The following is a 19,121-nucleotide window of genomic DNA, read 5'->3' as shown; positions in this document are numbered from 1 at the left end:
GGAACCATTCATGCTTTTTTTAGTAATCTGTTAGCTTCCCATTGGTGGTTCACCTCGAAAGAGACACAATAAGTTGGGCCGCATAAATTTCTTGTACTGTGCATGATGGTAATGAGTTTGGGCGAGATTGTTAAATATGTTTGACGCAATGAAAGCGTTTGATGAGTGAGGGAAAATAAGATTAGGATAGAATAGTTCACCACCAAGGCATAAAGGTACGTTCCATTAGTTAAGATAAAGAATTTTAAGGTTCACCAGCAGCGAATTGAATTAAAAACCAAATGAATCACGGCACTAAACTAGAAAACATTAAACTAGGAAACGTTGAATTGGGAAACGTTAAACTGGGAAACATCAAACTAGGATATACTAAACTAGGAAACATCAAATTAGGAAGCGTTGAATTAGGAAATATTAAATTAGGAAACGTTAATCGGGAAGCATCACATTAGGAAATATAAAACTAGGAAACATTAAACTGGGAAACATTATATTAGGAAACATCAAACTAAGAAATACTAAAGTAGGAAGTATCAAATTAGGAATCCAACTTGAACTGCAACACATACTCATATTAGTAAACATACTTAATTAGGAAACAACCCTCTAACCTTTGATTAAGTTGAAATAGCCTTTATTCTTCAATTTATAGAAATTCCATAGTATACACTTTCTCCTTACTAGACCGATTCGATCATGATGTGGCCAAAATCTCCTTTGTTTACAAAGAATCAAATTGTTTTTAGTGGAATTTGATGCTCCTGCATCATTGAACTAGCGAACTCACGAAATATAATAGGCTTAAATCGCCCCTAGGCTATCATTAGTAACTGGAGTTGTCGTTGATTCATGCCCTGCTCCATGTATATATTCGGCATGATGAGCATAAGCAAGTATTTTGAAACATATATTAAATCAAATTTGGACCGTCTAATTTGGTCGGATCCACGTGAGACCCACACGGGGAGTCACTATCTTTAACGATTAAGATTCAACTTAGTATATGTATTGTCACTCGTGTAATGATTTGTCTCTCTTCGAGGATCATCGACAGTCTCTTTTTTAACTAATCTTTTACACTCGCATACTAATTTCTAGATGAGCATTGACTTTTCGCTTTTTCATTGTTATTTTTTGGGTTAATACCATGAAAAATTCTAAACTGGTACAGCTGTGATAATTTTACCTCGAACTATTTTTTTGACCATCAAAAATCCCAAACTGATATACTCGTGACAATTTTACTCCGAACTAATTTTTTGACCACAAAAAACCCCAAATTGGTACACCTGTGATAATTTTATCCCGAACTACTTTTTTGACCACTAAAAACCCCAAACTGGTACATTTGTGACAAATTTACCCTCCGTTAGTGTCTGTTAAATTGGATTGATATCATGAAAAATCACAAATTGATAAACTTGTGACAAACAGAGGGGTAAAATCCCAAACCGGTACACCTGTCAACTACCACGTGTCATTAAATTTAGCAATTTGATAGTAAAATTTAAAGGAAACTAACAGAGGGTAAATTTGTCACAGGTATACCGGTTTTGAATTTTTTGTGGTAAAAAAATTAGTTCGGGATAAAATTATCACAGGTTTATCAGTGTGAGGTTTTTGATGGTCAAAAAAATAGTTCGGGATAAAATTATCACAGGTGTACCAATTTCGGATTTTTTGTGATCAAAAAAATAATTTTTGATAAATTTATCATAAATGTACCAATTTATAATTTTTCGTTGTATTAACCTTTATTTTTTCAGGGGGCAATAGCTTTTGACACTCAACCCATCATGGAAAGTACATAGCTCTTTTATGACCAAAAAAAAAAGTACATAGCTCTTCAAGCGGACAACCAAGAAAAGATACAAATGAAATGGGCATATTATTTTAAATATTCTAATACTCCCTATCACACGTAGGCTGGATTTTTGGCTAAGCCTAAAGCGTGAAAATATGCAATTGAGGAGGGCAAATAGAAGTCTGGAAAGATTTGACTTCGGGACCTTCTTGCTCTGATACCATATGAGATTTATGGCATCACTGTCAATTATTTTAACAGCTTAAGTTGTTAGATAAATGCGCGATTTATTATTTAAATATTGTAATAGTGAAGATGGATCATATCGATCGACATGACAAAATCGATTTTGGGTGGAAGTTTTCGTTTTGATCGATGGCCCTACTTGTGGATTAAGAAACAAAGTCATAATCTCGTTTAATAAGGGTGTGTTTGGCAACTTGCCAAATAGTAACTGAATCTGTTCTTTTGTTCCCATAATCAATTTGGGAACAGAAATCCGTTTGTTAAATTTTTTGTGCTCGAGCACAATTTTGTAAAAAATTGTGCCCAAAATTAATTTTGGAACAAAATCAAGAAGCAAAAAAAACTAGCTTCTTGATTCTGAAATAATTTTTCCTGAATTGATTCTTGGTTTGTTTCTTTTTTTTTTGTTTGTTGTTGTTCTTTGACCCACCCGTCGGCTGCCGGCGACCGGTCACAAGCCAAGGCCGGCGAGGGTCCCCCTCGTTGCCTGGGCAAGGGTGGCTCGCAGCCACGACGGTGAGTCCTCGCCAAACCAAGGCGAGGCCGGCGGCGAGGGCTGCGACACCCTCGCCGGCCCTGGCCTGTGGCCGATCGCCGATGCCGGCGGCCGGCCATGGCCAAGGAAGGGAGGGGAAAGAAAGGAAAAAAAAAAGAGAAAGAAATATTTAAAAATTTAAAGTATTATTAAAATATTATTAATAAAAAGAAATTTTGTGTAGTTACCAAACAAATTTCTATTTTTTTCTATTCTAAGAATAGAAATTTTGGACAGTTACCAAAGGCCTTCAAATGCTTAGAAATTATTTCCGGGCACATAATCAAAAAGAATCATTTTTGCCCAAAATCTATTTCTGGACACAGAATAATTGCCATGCGCAGCCTTAATGTCATCTAGAACCACCATCATGCACCAATTCGTCGGGGACAAATCTCGTGCCGAATCAAGATAGATTCGCCCGATCACATTGTCGAAATGTTATGGTCAAACTAATTTAGTCAAATGTCTCAAATCAATCACTTTTCGATCACGTTACACTAATCTAATTAATATATATATATATATATTTATATATTGATAATGTGACTTTTGACTAAGATACAACATGGAGGCCTAAAATCATTGTGACCACATTATCACCAACCCAACGAATTTCTTCGTTTTCTAATTGATTCCACCCTAGTCAATTCAAATTGCCCAAGTCCCAAGCAGGCCAAAGGCATCTTCCACCATTTTCGTCCTCCTAAATTTCCAGCCTAAAAACGAAGAATCCGACCTTATCCCCCCGGGTACGGTCCAATTAGCGCTAGTGAAGCTTTCGGAGAAACGACCGACCGACCGAGAAGCTGGGGCCCCCCCCCCCCCCATATGACATCAGCACGAGAAGGACAACCTCCTTCGCTCTCCAACGTGTCGAGGTCTTACTGGACGGCTTACGATGATGTCTCTGACCCGTGACCATGACCATCCACCATCGCGACTCCAGCTATGCTGTGGAGACGGTGCTGATCGGGGCATGAGAAGGCGCGCGCACGGACGAACGACTTGTAAGGGACGCTTTGCCGAGACTTTGACCAATCGTGGGTAATAAACTTTTCACCTTTTGGCTTTTTTACTTAAGCTAAATTTTCCGACAGATATGCTTTAAATCTAATTCAATACAATACGCTCGGAATTTTCAGGATTTATAAAATGCCCATATGTAAATTTATATACGATCTGTTTATCAAGATTTAAATTTCGGCGAAAAAAGCTCTGCTCAGTCTTGTACAAACCGGCGTTTCATTCGTGACTGTTTAATATGTTTAGATTTACTTTTACTTTTTAATTCACATTTAACTCGCAATTCGCACACTTTGACTTTCCTAAAATTAGAAGCACTTGAATTTTCATGATACTCGAGTCCACATATGACTTCCTTTTTTTTTCGTAATTTTGTAAAATTCGAATAGTGATATTTCATTGAAATTCAACGACCAATGTGATGGCTTAGGTCGATAATAGGTTGGAACTCAAAAACATTCCCGAAATTTACGCCACGTGATAAAATGATTGAATGATTCGGTCTGGATAGTCACGCGATCGGTATATGAAGATAGGCCAAATGCCAAAAAAGCGCACCAGCTCTCCTTACAAAATATTATCCGCGCTTTTTGGGAAAACTTAAAAGATGTCGCGATGTTTCAGTTGAAAGACAAAAGTATCCGTAATTGAGTTTACCATCTACGATGGCTTTCTTACTAGGGCCGCTCATTTCTTCTTCCGGCCTGAAATCGGCTCGGTTGGTTTCCGCTTGCGGCATAATTAACCATGGTTAAGTCCTGGATTTAAAGAACAAGGCAAAAAGAAAAACCGTGGTTGAGTTAAGTGTCTGCACTTCGGGAGCAGCCTATAAATACGCGCGCAATTTCTCTCTTGAGTAGTTGCTAAGGAATTTGAGCCGTGGCCGGTTCGTTCTTCTTCTGCTTCTTCTGGTTCTTGTTCTTCTTCTTCTCGTTCTTCTTCGTCATCATCTCTTCCAGGTTAGGAATTCTGTGTGATTCAATTCCCTCAACGCTGCTATTTCGTAGTTCTCGACGCATCCCGTTTAGCTCGATCGGTTCGCGTTTCCGCTGTTGTCTCTAGCCTGTTATTACACGGCGGATAGTTTCCGAGTTCAGTTTCAGTAGAAGCTCCCCCGTGCTTCATGGCCATGGCGTTCGATTGCCTTGTGGATCATTTTTGGTCCGATCTCTGCCGGGTGTGCCGGTTGAGACGGCCGCATCTGATTCTGGTTCTGAAGTTCTTGTTCAAGAGGGGTGCTGGAAATGAAAACTTGCGTTGTGTCGGGTCTCGTTTGAGAGAGTTGTCAAAGAAAACTGGTGTAGATTTACCGCTTTTTGGGTATCCATTACATTGTCTTTACTCCTTAGTCCTTTGCATCGCAATGATTTCGAGGACTCCAAGTAGAATAACATATATGCAGGCTGATGGATTAGTCTCTGCCATCTCGTCCGTGGTTTTGCTGACCATAATTTGTTACCATCATTGACTTTCTGTTTGTTCTCGGTCCAGGAAGAAGTTTGTTCGCTGAGCAATTTCACCTTTCTCCGATATTGCTCGAGATGTGTCCTCCAGCCGCCGCCGCTCTGGATGAATCCTGGACACGTGAGGAGTTTTTCAGGTACATGAAGTACATGGCTGAAGGACGCTCTGTTCCGGCAGATGTGATAACAGATGTGAACCCTTTCAACCGCCTGCCTGAAACTTTGCCAGGTGATCTGCTCCCCAAACTCCGCTTTACATGCCAGTGTGCTGCTAAAAGATTGCCCATGTTGACTTACATTACTTGCCATAAATGATCTTAGGAGAAAATAAGTGGTACTACATAACCTCAATGGAGAACAGAGGGGCAGAAGGCGGATTCTGGAAGCCTAGAGGACAACCCCGTGAGATATATGGTGATGCTTCCATCACTGGTTGGGAAGCAACTCATGAATTCTATGAAGGACAAGGTCCGCATGTTGAAAAAACTAATTGGTTGATGCTGGAGTACTATACAACTCCGAATGTGTCAAGAGAAGCTGTTCCGGCAAGGGTATTACCCGAATTCCACGTTGTCTATGCTAATTCATTGATGCATTTTTCCTTCCCCTCTCCTCCTCCTTAATCATACTGCCAGTTAATGTTCAGTTTGGGTTGGATTTTGTGCAGGATGCTAATTCGCTCTGCCTGGTCTTCCGCAGTTGCAACTCGCCACTATCTGACAGTGAAAACTACGTTTACTCACTGCGTCCATGTAATTTCAACATACCTACCGGGCAACGTGTAACAAACCAGATGCAGGTGCACCTTACAGACTTCTTTGCGGTTGCTCGCTTCTTCCTACGTTCATGAATAAAATTAGATTGATTAGCAACGTCTAGTTAACGTAGGAAAGTATGTAAATTTACTACTTTGAATGACTTACGGTCGTGAATTTTCAAGATGCTGAAGCATCAAAATAAGAGTATTATGTTCACTAACTGAATATTTGTTCAATTGATCAGAAAATGTAAACTTACCGCATTGGTCTGAGAAGAACAGAGAAGTTCTGAGTTAACGATAGTTGTGTTTCAATTGCCAAGTGATCTCGTGAAAGTTGTGGTTGAGATTGTCAGTAACTACCAATACGTGCCTTGGATCAGTTGGCTCATAATATAGTAAAAGAATGATCTTCACTATTGAAATATGCTTGTAAATGATCTTTTCCATAACTTTCTTGTGATTGGATGTCTAGACTATGAAAATAAGGATTTCTTGCTTATTGTAATAATCTGCATCCTCATGCTTGGTTACATGGACGCTATTCACTGCGGCTGCCTCCAGAATGTTGCTATCTCCTGGCTTATCAAGACTTTTATCTGTTGTAGGTTGACACCGGTTCCTGCAATATTATGCAACGTGTAACCAGTATCCTTCCTATTCAACCTGTTGAAAATCCAGCTGAGTTGGATCATACTGATTCTGGTGGCTACTTAGAATTGCTGGACCTTCTCTTTACACCATCGCCTTCTTCCGGCGGTTCGGATAATTCAAGCTGCATGACCATGTTGTCAGATGAATGCTTTGATTATCCGGACGCAATGCTGGACTTAGAAGCTGAAAGTGGAGATCATGTAGAGCATAAGGACGCTGGTTGCAACCTTAGTGTCTCTGATTCTTCAAAACCAGATGACATTGTTGTCCAAGCAGCGATTTCAGGTATCTTCTTTGGCCTCCTTGCATCTGGTTTTTGATAAAGAGGTGCTACTGCTGGTTCGTACTGTCTGATCATTGATGCTGCTCGTTTTTATGGTGACAATCACCTTCAAGGCCTGCACATGTTATGTCTGCATCGTATGAGAAAGGAGAACACGGTTTTTAGTTCATGTGAACATATGTGATTGATTAGCTATAGCTAATAATGTAGCCTAATTGGTAATTAATATCATTGACCAGCTTAACTGACATCAGGACTTCCTAAGTTCTAGTCATTGCAGTGAAATTTGCCTGTCTGATCAAGAAACTTCAGTGATTGTGTGGTTTAAGGTCCTATGATGTTAGAATCCCTATATATATGATTTTGTAATTTCGATGCATTTAGACTGCTAACGACAAGGAAATTAATTTGATTAAAAAATCTACTTTTCCCCCTTTTAAGCCATTGTTTTGTTCATCCTAAACCTTGCCAAGTCAGTACAATATTTCATTCAGATCACCATTTAGTGAAGGGTCCTGAATAGCTGGTGCTAACTTACAGGATTGCCTATCGAAGAGAGATATTCAGAGAATGCCAGAGATGCTGGCAAAGCAGTCAACAGGGACAGCAGTCGGCCATTGACTTCAGATTCTCAGAGCAGTGAACCGTTGAACAATAGCCAGACACCATCTGCTGATGGAAGAAACAAGACAGATGGGAGGCTGAAGAAGCTCAAGAGGAAGTACCTTTCAACTTCGAGTTCTCAGAGTAGTGATGGGTCAAACAGCGGCCAAGCGCCTTCTCCTAGTCCTGGTGGAAGAACGAAGACTGATGGAACATTGAAGAAGCTCCAGAAGAAGTACCTGTGCTTCATGCCATTCTAGTTCGTCTCGCCAGTACTCACAGCACTGATGGGCATGCAGCCAAAAGGCAAAGTTTTCATCAAGTAGGCCAGCAATCCTGCCGCATGTTCTAGGTTGGATTCTTGTACATGCTTTTTATGCTATTGATGGAATAATCGCGGGTACATTGAGGTGGCATCCACCACCCGAGACGATTTACTAGATTATGGCTTAGGATTTTATTTATTCAATGGGGGAGACAGATCTGTTTTTATCAAGCCTAGCTTGATTTCAAGTACTTGCAGGTGAAATGTGAAATAAATAAACATTCAAGACAAAGGTATGCTATCTGGGTTTGTTTAATCTGCATAAGTTTCATTTAACAGTAGCTGTTTCACTGTTTGTTTGCGGCTTGAGAGCTTTTAGTACATATAAAAACATCAGTTGGATGTTTTGGATCATTAAGTAAAGCATCTGTGGTTCGGCTCATCAACGAAGATTTGGTGATAAGTTCCGGGCTTATGATGGCCCGACTGAACTCTCTCGGGACCTTGAGTAAATGCATCCGATTGGGCGTTTCAGCTCTTGGACCCAAATCCTGAAATAACATTTTGCACTCAGCAGCACTGCCTTGTGGTAGGAGGCATTGTCATGTAGCCTTTAGCGACAGTTTTGTACAGGTTTTCAGCAGAAACATCAGCCGCAGAATAGTCTTTACAAGGCGGCGTTTGGCGAATTCGCAACCCCGATGGCGCCTCCACAACTAGCAGTTTCGAGGCGTTGCAGCCTGAAAAACGAGCATGGTACAGGTTATGCTCGCAACCGCACCCACAACCATATCGAGCGAACTCCTGGTCTAATGCCCCATGTCACTCGCGAAATAATAAAATACACCTTCGACCCGTTTCCTCTCGCAGTTTTTTCGGTAGTTTCATTAGATTTTTTTCTCACCCTTTTCTTTCTTAGACCCTTTCGATTCATGGGATCATCATTCTGGAAGAGACTTGGCAGCAATCGAAACACAATAATTGAAGCAGCGATGGTGCGAACACAGGTACCCGGCAATAGCGGCCGAAAAGGCCCCCAAAGTCAAAGTTCTGCTTCACCTAATGCTCCTGCGCCTGCACACAATAAATATTGCAATTTGCAATGCATTATTAAGCATTATCTACACGACTCATAATTTCGGCCAGGTATGCACGTGTAATCCTACTAAAGTATGTCTGTAGGTGCGCAATACCTTCTTTACTTCATGTATTTCTCAACACGAATACTACACTCTATATTTCATAGTATACACTGAGAAATACTAAAGTAGGAAGTATCAAATTAGGAATCCAACTTGAACTGCAACACATACTCATATTAGTAAACATACTTAATTGGGAAACAACCCTCTAACCTTTGATTAAGTTGAAATAGCCTTTATTCTTCAATTTATAGAATTCCATAGTATACACTTTCTCCTTACTAGACCGATTGGATCGTGATGTGGCCAAAATCTCCTTTGTTTGCAAAGAATCAAATTGTTTTTAGTGGAATTTGATGCTTCTGCATCATTGAACTAGCGAACTCGTGAAATATAATAGGCTTTATCGCCACTAGGCTACCATTAGTAACTGGAGTTGTCGTTGATTCATGCCCTGCTCCATGCATATATTCGGCATGATGAGCATAAGCAAGTATTTTGAAACATATATTAAATCAAATTTGGACCATCTAATTTGGTCGGATCCACGTGAGACCAACATTGGGAGTCACTATCTTTAACGGTTAAGATTCAATTTAGTATATGTATTGTCACTTGTGTAATGATTTGTCTCTCTTCGAGGATCATCGCTAGTCTCTTTTTTAACTAATCTTCTACACTCACATACTAATTTCCAGATGAGCATTGACTTTTTTTGGGTTAATACCACGAAAAACCCTAAATGGATATACCTGTGATAAATTTACCCTGAACTATTTTTTTTATCACAAAAAACCCTAAACTGGTACACTTGTGACAATTTTATCTTGAACAATTTTTTTTACCACCAAAAATTCAAAACTGGTATAATTGTGACAATTTTACTCCGAACTAATTTTTTGACCACCAAAAACCCCAAATTGGTACATATGTGATAATTTTACCCCGAACTAATTTTTTGACCACTAAAAACCTCAAACTGATACATTTATGATTAATTTTACCCTCCGTTAATGTCCGTTAAATTAAATTAATATCACGAAAAATCATAAATTGGTAAACTTGTGACAAATAGAGGGGTAAAACCTTAAATCGGTACACCTGTCAACTACCACGTGTCATTAAACTTAGCAATTTGACAGTAAAATTTAACGGAAACTAATGGAGGGTAAATTTGTCATAGGTGTACCGATTTTTTATTTTTTGTGGTCAAAAAATTAGTTCGGGTTAAAATTGTCACAGGTGTACCAGTGTGAGGTTTTTGGTTGTCAAAAAAATAGTTCTGGTTAAAATTGTCACGGGTATAACAGATTGGGTTTTTTGTGGTCAAAAAAATAATTTTGGGTAAATTTATCATAAATGTATCAATTTGAGGATTTTTCGTGATATTAACCCTTATTTTTTCAGGGGGCGATAGCTTTCGACACTCAACCCATCATGGAAAGTACATAGCTCTTTTATGACCCAAAAAAAAAGTATATAGCTCTTCAAACGGACTACCTAGAAAAGATACAAATGAAATGGGCATATTATTTTAAATATTTTAATACTCCCTATCACACGCAGGTTGAATTTTTTGCTAAGCCTAAAGCGTGAAAATATGCAATTGAGGAGAGCAAATAGAAATCTGGAAAGATTTGACTTCGGGATCTTCTTGCACTGATACCATGTGAGATTTATAGCATCACTGTTAATTATTTTAACAGCTAAAGTTATTAGATAAATATGCGATTTATTATTTAAATAGTATAACAGTGAAAGTGGATTGGATCGATTGACATGACAAAATCGATTTTGGGTGGAAGTTTTCGTTTTGATGGATGGCCCGACTTGTGGATTAAGAAACTAAGTCGTAAGCTCGGTCACCTCTTGGCTCTATGCCAAACGTTCTGTTTGACTAGGACTTTTGGTGTCGGCACGTGATCCTCCTTGAGACAAACCAGATCAAGACAAGAGAAGGAACAAACCATCTCGGAGGAAAAGCATTTTATTAAAGTGGGTCTACATGTGGTCAATGCCTTCTTTACTTCATGTATTTCTCAACACGAATACTACACTCTATATTTCAATGCCAAAACTCTCTTTGGGGCCCCGACAAACCCGCGTGCTCCAATTAGTCAAATTTAGAGCCGGAAGGACATCATTGGAATACTTATACAAGTTCGGGAACTTAGTTAAACAAATCAAAAGTTCAAAGATTTTGATTCGAAAAAAAACGCACAAGGTCAAAGACTAAATATCTGATTTCACGGATTTAAGAGGTTCAGCCCCGAGCAAAGCGGATTTAGTCCAAACCTATCCAATAAGCATGTCTATAGGTGCCGGCGGCTAAACACGAGACCGGTAACTCTACGCGGTAAAAATTAATAAGTTTATTCTACTAGTGAAAATAACATATGTTACTAAATTAAAAAATCTTCGTCGATCAAATTTTCTCAGCACCACCGAGCGTTGCTCATTACCAATTCGTCGAGGACAAATCTTGTGCCGAACCAAGATAGATTCGCCCGGTCACATTGTCAAAATGTTGTGATCAAACTAATTTAATCAAATGACCCAAATCAATCACTTTTCGACCACGTTACACTAATCTAGATTTATATATATATATATATTGATGATGTGACCGTTTACGAAGATATAACACGGGTCACATCATCACCAATCCAGCGAATTTCCCCCAGATGACATCAGCACGAGAAGGACAAACCTCTACGCTCTCCAACGTGTCGAGGTCTTACTGGACAGATTACGATGATGTCTCTGACCCGTGACATCACCATCCACCATCACCAGCTATGCTGTGGAGACGGTGGGCCCCGCTGATCGGTCGCCAGTTGCGCGGCGAATGAGAAGGCGCGCATGGACGAACCACTCGTTGGCGACGCTTTTGCCAAGACTTTGACCAATCGTGGTTAATATGAACTTTTTACCTTTTGTGTTTTTTTACTTAAGCTAAATTTTCCGACAGATATATGCTTTAGATCTAATTCAATACAACACACTCGGAATTTTCACAATTTATAAAATGCCCATATGTAAATTTACATACTGAAAAGCTCTGTTCAGTCTTGTACAAACCGGTGTTTCATTCATGATTGTTTAACATGTTTGGATTTACTTTTACTTTTTAATTCATATTTAACTTGTAATTCGCACACTCTGACTTTTCTAAAATTGGAAGCACTTGAATTTTCATAATACTCGAATATTGATACTTGAGTCCACATATGACTTTTTTTTTTCTATAGTTTTGTAAAATTCGAATATTGATATTTCATTGAAATTCAACAACCAATTTGATGGCTTAGGTCGATAATAGGTTGGAACTCGAAAACATTCCTGAAATTTACGCCGCGTGATAAAATGATTGAATGATTCTATCAGGATAGCCACGCGACTGGTACATGAAGATGGGCCAAATGCCAAAAAGGCGTACCAGCTCTCCTTACAAAATATTATCCGCGCTTTTTTGGAAAACTCAAAAGATGTCGCGATGTTTCACTTGAAAGACAAAAGTATCCATAATTAAGTTTTCCATCTACGATGGCTTTCTTACTAGGGCCGCTCATTTCTTCTTCCGGCCTGAAATCGGCTCGATCGGTTTCCGCTTGTGGCATAATTAACCATGGTTGAGTCCTGGATTTAAAAAAATAAGGCAAAAAGAAAAACCACGGTTGAGTTAAGTATCTGCACTTCAGGAGCAGCCTATAAATACGCGCGCCCCGCCCATTTCTCAGTTGAGTAGTTGCTAAGGAATTTGAGCTGTGGCCGGTTCGTTCTTCTTCTCCTCCTTCTGGTTCTTCTCCGTCATCATCTCCTCCAGGTTAGGAATTCTGTGTGATTCAATTCCCTCAACGCTGCTGTTTCTTAGTTCTCATCTCGACTTCGGCGCATCCCGTTTAGCTCGATCGGTTCGCGTTTCCGCTGTTGTCTCTAGCCTGTTATTACACGGCGGATAGTTTCCGAGTTCAGTTTCAGTAGAAGCTCCCCCGTGCTTCATGGCCATGGCGCTCGATTGCCTTGTGGATCATTTTTGGTCCGATCTCTGCCGGGTGTGCCGGTTGAGACGGCCGCATCTGATTCTGGTTCTGAAGTTCTTGTTCAAGAGGGGTGCTGGAAATGAAAACTTGGGTTGTGTCGGGTCTGGTTTGAGAGAGTTACCAAAGAAAACTGGTGTGGATTTACCGCTTTTTGGGTATCCATTACATTGTCTTTACTCCTTAGTCCTTTGCATCGCAATGATTTCGAGGACTCCAAGTAGAATAACATGTCTGCAGGCTGATGGATTAGTCTCTGCCATCTCGTCCGTGGTTTTGCTGACCATAATTTGTTACCATCATTGACTTTCTGTTTGTGCTCGGTCCAGGAAGAAGTTTGTTCGCTGAGCAATTTCACCTTTCTCCGATATTGCTCGAGATGTGTCCTCCAGCTGCCGCCGCTCTGGATGAATCCTGGACACATGAGGAGCTTTTCAGGTACATGAAGTACATGGCTGAAGGACGCTCTGTTCCGGCAGATGTGATAACAGATGTGAACCCTTTCAACCGCCTGCCTGAAACTTTGCCAGGTGATCTGCTCCCCAAACTCCGCTTTACGTGCCAGTGTGCTGCTAAAAGATTGCCCATGTTGACTAACATTACTTGCCATAAATGATCTTAGCAGAAAATAAGTGGTACTACATAACCTCAACGGAGAACAGAGGGGCAGAAGGCGGATTCTGGAAGCCTAGAGGACAACCCCGTGAGATATATGGCGATGCTTCCATCACTGGTTGGGAAGCAACTCGTGAATTCTATAAAGGACGAGGTCCGCATGTTGAAAAAACTAATTGGCTGATGCTGGAGTACTATATAACTCCAAACGTGTCAAGAGAAGCTGTTCCGGCAAGGGTATTACCCGAATTCCACGTTGTCTATGCTAATTCATTGATGCATTTTTCCTTCCCCTCTCTTCCTCCTTAATCATACTGCCAGTTAATGTTCAGTTTGGGTTGGATTTTGTGCAGGATGCTAATTCGCTCTGCCTGGTCTTCCGCAGTTGCAGCTCGCCACTATCTGACAGTGAAAACTACGTTTACTCACTGCGTCCACATAATTTCAACATACCTACCGGGCAATGCGTAACAAACCAGATGCAGGTGCACCTTACAGACTTATTTGTGGTTGCTCGCTTCTTCCTACGTTCATGAATAAAATTAGATTGATTAGCAACGTCTCGTTAACGTAGGAAAGTATGTAAATTTACTACTTTGAATGACTTACGGTCGTGAATTTTCAAGATGCTGAAGCATCAAAATAAGAGTATTATGTTCACTCACTGAATATTTGTTCAATTGATCAGAAAATGTAAACTTACCGCATTAGTCTGAGAAGAACAGAGAAGTTCTGAGATAACGATAGTTGTGTTTCAGTTGCCAAGTGATCTGGTGAAAGTTGTGGTTGAGATTATCAGTAACTACCAATACGTGTCTTGGATCAGTTGGCTCATAATATAGTAAAAGAATGATCTTCACTATTGAAATATGCTTGTAAATGATCTTTTCCATAACTTTCTCGTGATTGGATGTCTAGACTATGAAAATAAGGATTTCTTGCTTATTGTAATAATCTGCATCCTCGTGCTTGGTTACATGGACGCTATTCACTGCTGTTGCCTCCAGAATGTTGCTATCTCCTGGCTTATCAAGACTTTTTATCTGTTGTAGGTTGACACCGGTTCCAGCAATATTATGCAACGTGTAACCAGTATCCTTCCTATTCAACCTGTTGAAAATCTGCCTGAGTTGGACCATATTGATCCTGGTGGCTACTTAGAATTGCTGGACCTTCTCTTTACACCATCGCCGTCTTCCGGCGGTTCGGATAATTCAAGCTGCATGACCATGTTGTCAGATGAATGCTTTGATTATCCGGACGCGATGCTGGACTTAGAAGCTGAAAGTGGAGATCATGTAGAGCATAAGGACGCTGGTTGCAACCTTAGTGTCTCTGATTCTTCAAAACCAGATGACATTGTTGTCCAAGCAGCGATTTCAGGTATCTTCTTTGGCCTCCTTGCATCCGGTTTTCGATAAAGAGGCGCTACTGCTGGTTCATACTATCTGATCATTGATGCTGCTCGTTTTTATGGTGACAATCACCTTCAAGGCCTGCACATGTTATGTCCGCATCGTATGAGAAAGGAGAACACGGTTTTTAGTTCATGTGAACATATGTGATTGATTAGCTATAGCTAATAATGTAGCCTGATTGGTAATTAATATCATTGACCAGCTTAACTGACATCAGTATTTCCTAAGTTCTAGTCATTGCAGTGAAATTTGCCTGTCTGATCAAGAAACTTCAGTGATTGTGTGGTTTAAGGTCCTATGATGTTAGAATCCCTATATATATGATTTTGTAATTTTGATGCATTTAGACTGCTAACCACAAGGAAATTAATTTGATTAAAAAATCTACTTTATCCCCCTATTAAGCCAATGTTTTGTTCATCCTAAACCTTGCCAAGTCAGTACAATATTTCATTCAGATAAGGGTCCTGAATAGCTGGTGCTAACTTACAGGATTGCCTATCGAAGAGAGATCTTCAGAGAATGCCGGAGATGCTGGCAAAGCAGTCAACAGGGACAGCGGTCCGCCATTGACTTCAGATTCTCAGAGCAGTGAACCGTCGAACAATAGCCAGACACCATCTGCTGATGGAAGAAACAAGACAGATGGGAGGCTGAAGAAGCCCAAGAGGAAGTACCTTCCAACATCGAGTTCTCAGAGTAGTGATGGGTCAAACAGCGGCCGAGCGCCTTCTCCTAGTCCTGGTGGAAGAACGAAGACTGATGGAACATTGAAGAAGCTCCAGAAGAAGTGCCTGTGCTTCATGCCATTCTAGTTCATCTCGTCAGTACTCACAGTCACTGATGGGCATGCAGCCAAAAGGCAAAGTTTTCATCAAGTAGGCCAGCAATCCTGCCGCCTGTACTGATGTTGTTCAGATACATTCTACCTGTTCTAGGTTGGATTCTTGTACATGCTTTTTATGCTATTGATGGAATAATCGCGGGTACATTGAGTTGGCATTGACCACCCGAGACGATTTACTAGATTATGGCTTAGGGGGATTGGATTTTATTTATTCAATGGGGGAGACAGATCTGTTTTTATCAAGCCTAGCTTGATTTTAAGTACTTGCAGGTGAAATGTGAAATAAATAAACATGCAAGACAAAGGTATGCTATCTGGGTTTGTTTAATCTGCATAAGTTTCATTTAACAGTAGTGTTTCTCTGTTTGTTTGCGACTTGAGAGCTTTTTAGTACATATAAAAACATCAGTTGGATGTTTTGGATATTTTGGATCATTAGGCAAAAAGCATCTGTGGTTCGGCTCATCAACGAAGATTTGGTGATAAGTTCTGGGCTTATGATGGCCCGACTGAACTCTCTCAGGACCTTGAGTTAATGCATCCGATTGGGCCCTTCAGCTCTTGGACCCAAATCCTGAAATAACATTTTGCACTCAGCAGCACTGCGTTGTAGTAGGAGGCATTGTCATGTAGCCTTTAGCTACAGTTTTCCACAGGTTTTCAGCAGAAGCATCAGCCGCAGAACAGTCTTTACAAGGCGGCGTTTGGTGAATTCGCAACCCCGATGGCGCCTCTACAACTAGCAGTTCCAAGGCGTTGCAGCCTTAAAAACGAGCATGGCACGGGTTATGCTCGCAACCGCACCCACAACCACAACCATATCGAGCGAACTCTTGGTCTAATGCCCCATGTCACTCGCGAAATAATAAAATACACCTTCGACCCGTTTCCTCTCGCGGTTTTTTTGGTAGCTTCATTAGAATTTTTTTCTCACCCTTTTCATTCTTTAGACCCTTTCGATTCATGGGATCATCATCATTCTGGACGAGACTCGGCAGCAATCGAAACACAATAATTGGAGCAGCGATGGTGCGAGCACAGGTACCCGGCAATAGCGGCTGGAAAGGCCCCCAAAGTCAAAGTTCTGCCTCACCTAATTGCTCCTGCGCCTGCACACAATAAATATTGCAATTTGCCATGCATTATTAAGCATTATCTACACGACTCATAATTTCGGGATAAAGTCAGAGACACGCATGCCCCTGCTTCCCCCGCCGAGCTCCGTCCCCCCGGCCCACCCCGATCGGGGCGGCGGACGGCGGCGACACCCCCGGCACCCACTAAAGCCGGGGGCGCCCGAAAAGACGAGCCTACCCCTACGAAATGTTCTTTTCAACGCTGCGGATCATTGCACATGCTCCGTGAACATGTCTCGGAGGATTTCTCTAAAGAGATTTCTTTTCTGGGGTATTGTTCTTTTCTTCTTTCTTTTTTTTAATCTTGATTTCGACTCCTTTAAGGATTGTTTTCTCCCCCCCCATGCGCGGGGTCCACGACGCACGATCTGACGGGGAGGCGTTGGGGGTGTCTCGCCCGATGGCTCGCGCTTTTGGCTGCTACGAGGGGATGGCGGGAAAATCGGGCGAGTGGGGGAATTTTGCCCGCTAAAATTCTTTCCCGCCCTTCGAAGGTGGGTACAGTTTGGTACGCTCGAGAAAGGACCGATTGCGCGCACGACGCCCATGGTGCTGGTGTGTAGGACAAATGATTGGTTTGCGCAAGATATGGAGATTCGGGAGTGTTCTTGGTGGTGGCGTGTGTGTCCCTTGATATGGCCATCGCTCGATCGATCGAAGTGATCTCAGATTAAGGATCCAGTCGTTCGAAGGAAAACTATTTTCGGGGAATTGTTTTAATGACTTCTTGGCATTTGGACGATGGAAAATTGGCCGGATTTTGCAGGAAAATGTTTTCTGTGGACGGAAGATGATGAACTTGTATTGGGGAAAAGTGATTTCGTAACCCCCAATCACCAAACAAATGAAATCTGATTATTTTCTTTGGAAAAATGATTTCTATTCGAAATCATGATGTTTTTGGACTGTGTTTGTCTGAATGAAATTTTTTCCACGAATTTGTTTTCTAGACTTTCACGTGTTTTGTTTGCTGAAAATAATTAGTTAGTGGAAAACAATTTGCGGTCAAAGAAAATGTGCATTCTTAAAGTTAGAAAAAATGAATTTCCTCATCTAAAAAGAGGAAAACATTTTCCTGAAAAATGATTTACCCGAAAAATATTTTCTTTTATCGTGAATTTTTTTTCGAAATAAATGCACCTTAAGTGAATTTTGCTTTATCATAGAGCATCTCCATCTCATTCGAGAATCAAGTACGTTAAGAAAATAAAATTGGCTAAGGCTTCATTTGTTTCGCGAAAATATTTTTTGAAAAAATATTTTCCGGTGTTCCGATGACTTTGAAAAATGAGCCAACAGAAAATTTATGTTTAAATTTAGGAAAACAATTTATTCTTAACAAATTGCAAATCATTTTCCAAAATATGACTAGAAATCAGTGCTTTGACCAAAAACTCTACACTTGGCATAGAAACCCCAACGCTGGTTCCCTAGTCCCCGATGCCCAGGGCCGGGTCTCCCGTGCCCGAGCCCTAGTTCAGTGAGGCCAGGCAAACTTGCTTGGTTCCCCCATGCCCATACCCAAATCCATCCAGATCTAGCGTGGGACCCCGATATTTTGTGCCCGATTCTCCGGCGCTCCATCGAGTATGAGCCCAAGACCCTAGTGACCATGCCCAAATTCCCAGCACTCGCGAATGGGTTCATCAAGGCCCCAATGCCCTTGCCCGATGCCCTAACACTTCGTCCGAGTCCACAAAGGCCAAGCATTGGATCTTGGTACCCTAGCTCAGATCCCCAACACCCTACCTAGCCTAGGTTCACAAAGGTCATGCCCGAGTTCTCGATGCTCGGGCTTAGGTCTCCGGTGCCTAAGCTAGGGTCTATCGAGGCCGAGGCTCGGGACCCGAGTGCCCATGCCTAAAGACCCTAGTGCCCGAGCCCAAGTCCATCAAGGCTGAGCCCAGGACCTTGATCCAGTGCCCAGGTCCTTAGCACCCAAGCATGTGTCTATCGAGGATGGACCCCTTGGACCTCGTGCTCGGCACCTACAACCGGTTCCATCAAGGCTGGGCCCTAGACTCCGATGCTTGCAGCTAAGTCCATTGAGGCTGGGCCTAGGTCTATTTAGGTTAGGCTAAGACCTCGTTGTCAGGCTTGAGCCTAGCCTCCATGGACCAGGGGTTGAGTGTCAGGGACTTGAGCTCGAGCGACGGGGACCCGAGCATGGGCACCGGGGTCCCGCACTCACCCTTTGTGGATCTAAACCTAGCCTTGATGAACTCAGGCTTGGGTTTTGAGGATTCAGGCATGGACATCGGATCCTCAAGCTTGGCCTTTGTAGACC

The 19,121-nt window shown here is 41.4% G+C and overlaps 1 protein-coding gene and 1 pseudogene across 1 annotated transcript; both read left to right on the top strand.

The window, feature by feature from the left end:
- The first annotated feature begins 4,434 nt into the window (after positions 1 to 4,434).
- On the top strand, positions 4,435 to 8,501 carry LOC115669801 (NAC domain-containing protein 83-like). The gene is made up of 6 exons (XM_030590934.2): positions 4,435 to 4,570; positions 5,103 to 5,303; positions 5,396 to 5,625; positions 5,742 to 5,873; positions 6,440 to 6,770; positions 7,309 to 8,501. The coding sequence occupies exons 2-6, from the start codon at positions 5,153 to 5,155 to the stop codon at positions 7,629 to 7,631; spliced, it is 1,167 nt and encodes a 388-aa protein (XP_030446794.1). The 5' UTR covers positions 4,435 to 4,570; positions 5,103 to 5,152; the 3' UTR covers positions 7,632 to 8,501.
- A 3,991-nt stretch (positions 8,502 to 12,492) lies between these two features.
- LOC115669800 (NAC domain-containing protein 83-like) lies at positions 12,493 to 15,941 on the top strand (annotated as a pseudogene).
- Positions 15,942 to 19,121: the final 3,180 nt, after the last annotated feature.

The sequence above is a fragment of the Syzygium oleosum genome, unplaced genomic scaffold (genome assembly GCF_021117445.2).
Source record: "Syzygium oleosum isolate NSW1041296 unplaced genomic scaffold, Sole_v2.1 Sole_v2.22, whole genome shotgun sequence".
Lineage (NCBI taxonomy): Eukaryota > Viridiplantae > Streptophyta > Magnoliopsida > Myrtales > Myrtaceae > Syzygium > Syzygium oleosum.
Note: the sequence above shows the minus strand (reverse complement) of the source record. Positions and strands in the feature narration are given on the sequence as shown.

Excerpts from the sequence above, each read along its gene's own strand:
- LOC115669801 (XM_030590934.2), top strand. The coding sequence starts at position 5,153 with ATGTGTCCTCCAGCCGCCGCCGCTCTGGATGAATCCTGGACACGTGAG. Across the intron at positions 5,626-5,741 it reads GAGAAGCTGTTCCGGCAAGG|GATGCTAATTCGCTCTGCCT; the intron begins GTATTACCCGAA and ends GATTTTGTGCAG. Across the intron at positions 6,771-7,308 it reads TGTCCAAGCAGCGATTTCAG|GATTGCCTATCGAAGAGAGA; the intron begins GTATCTTCTTTG and ends GCTAACTTACAG.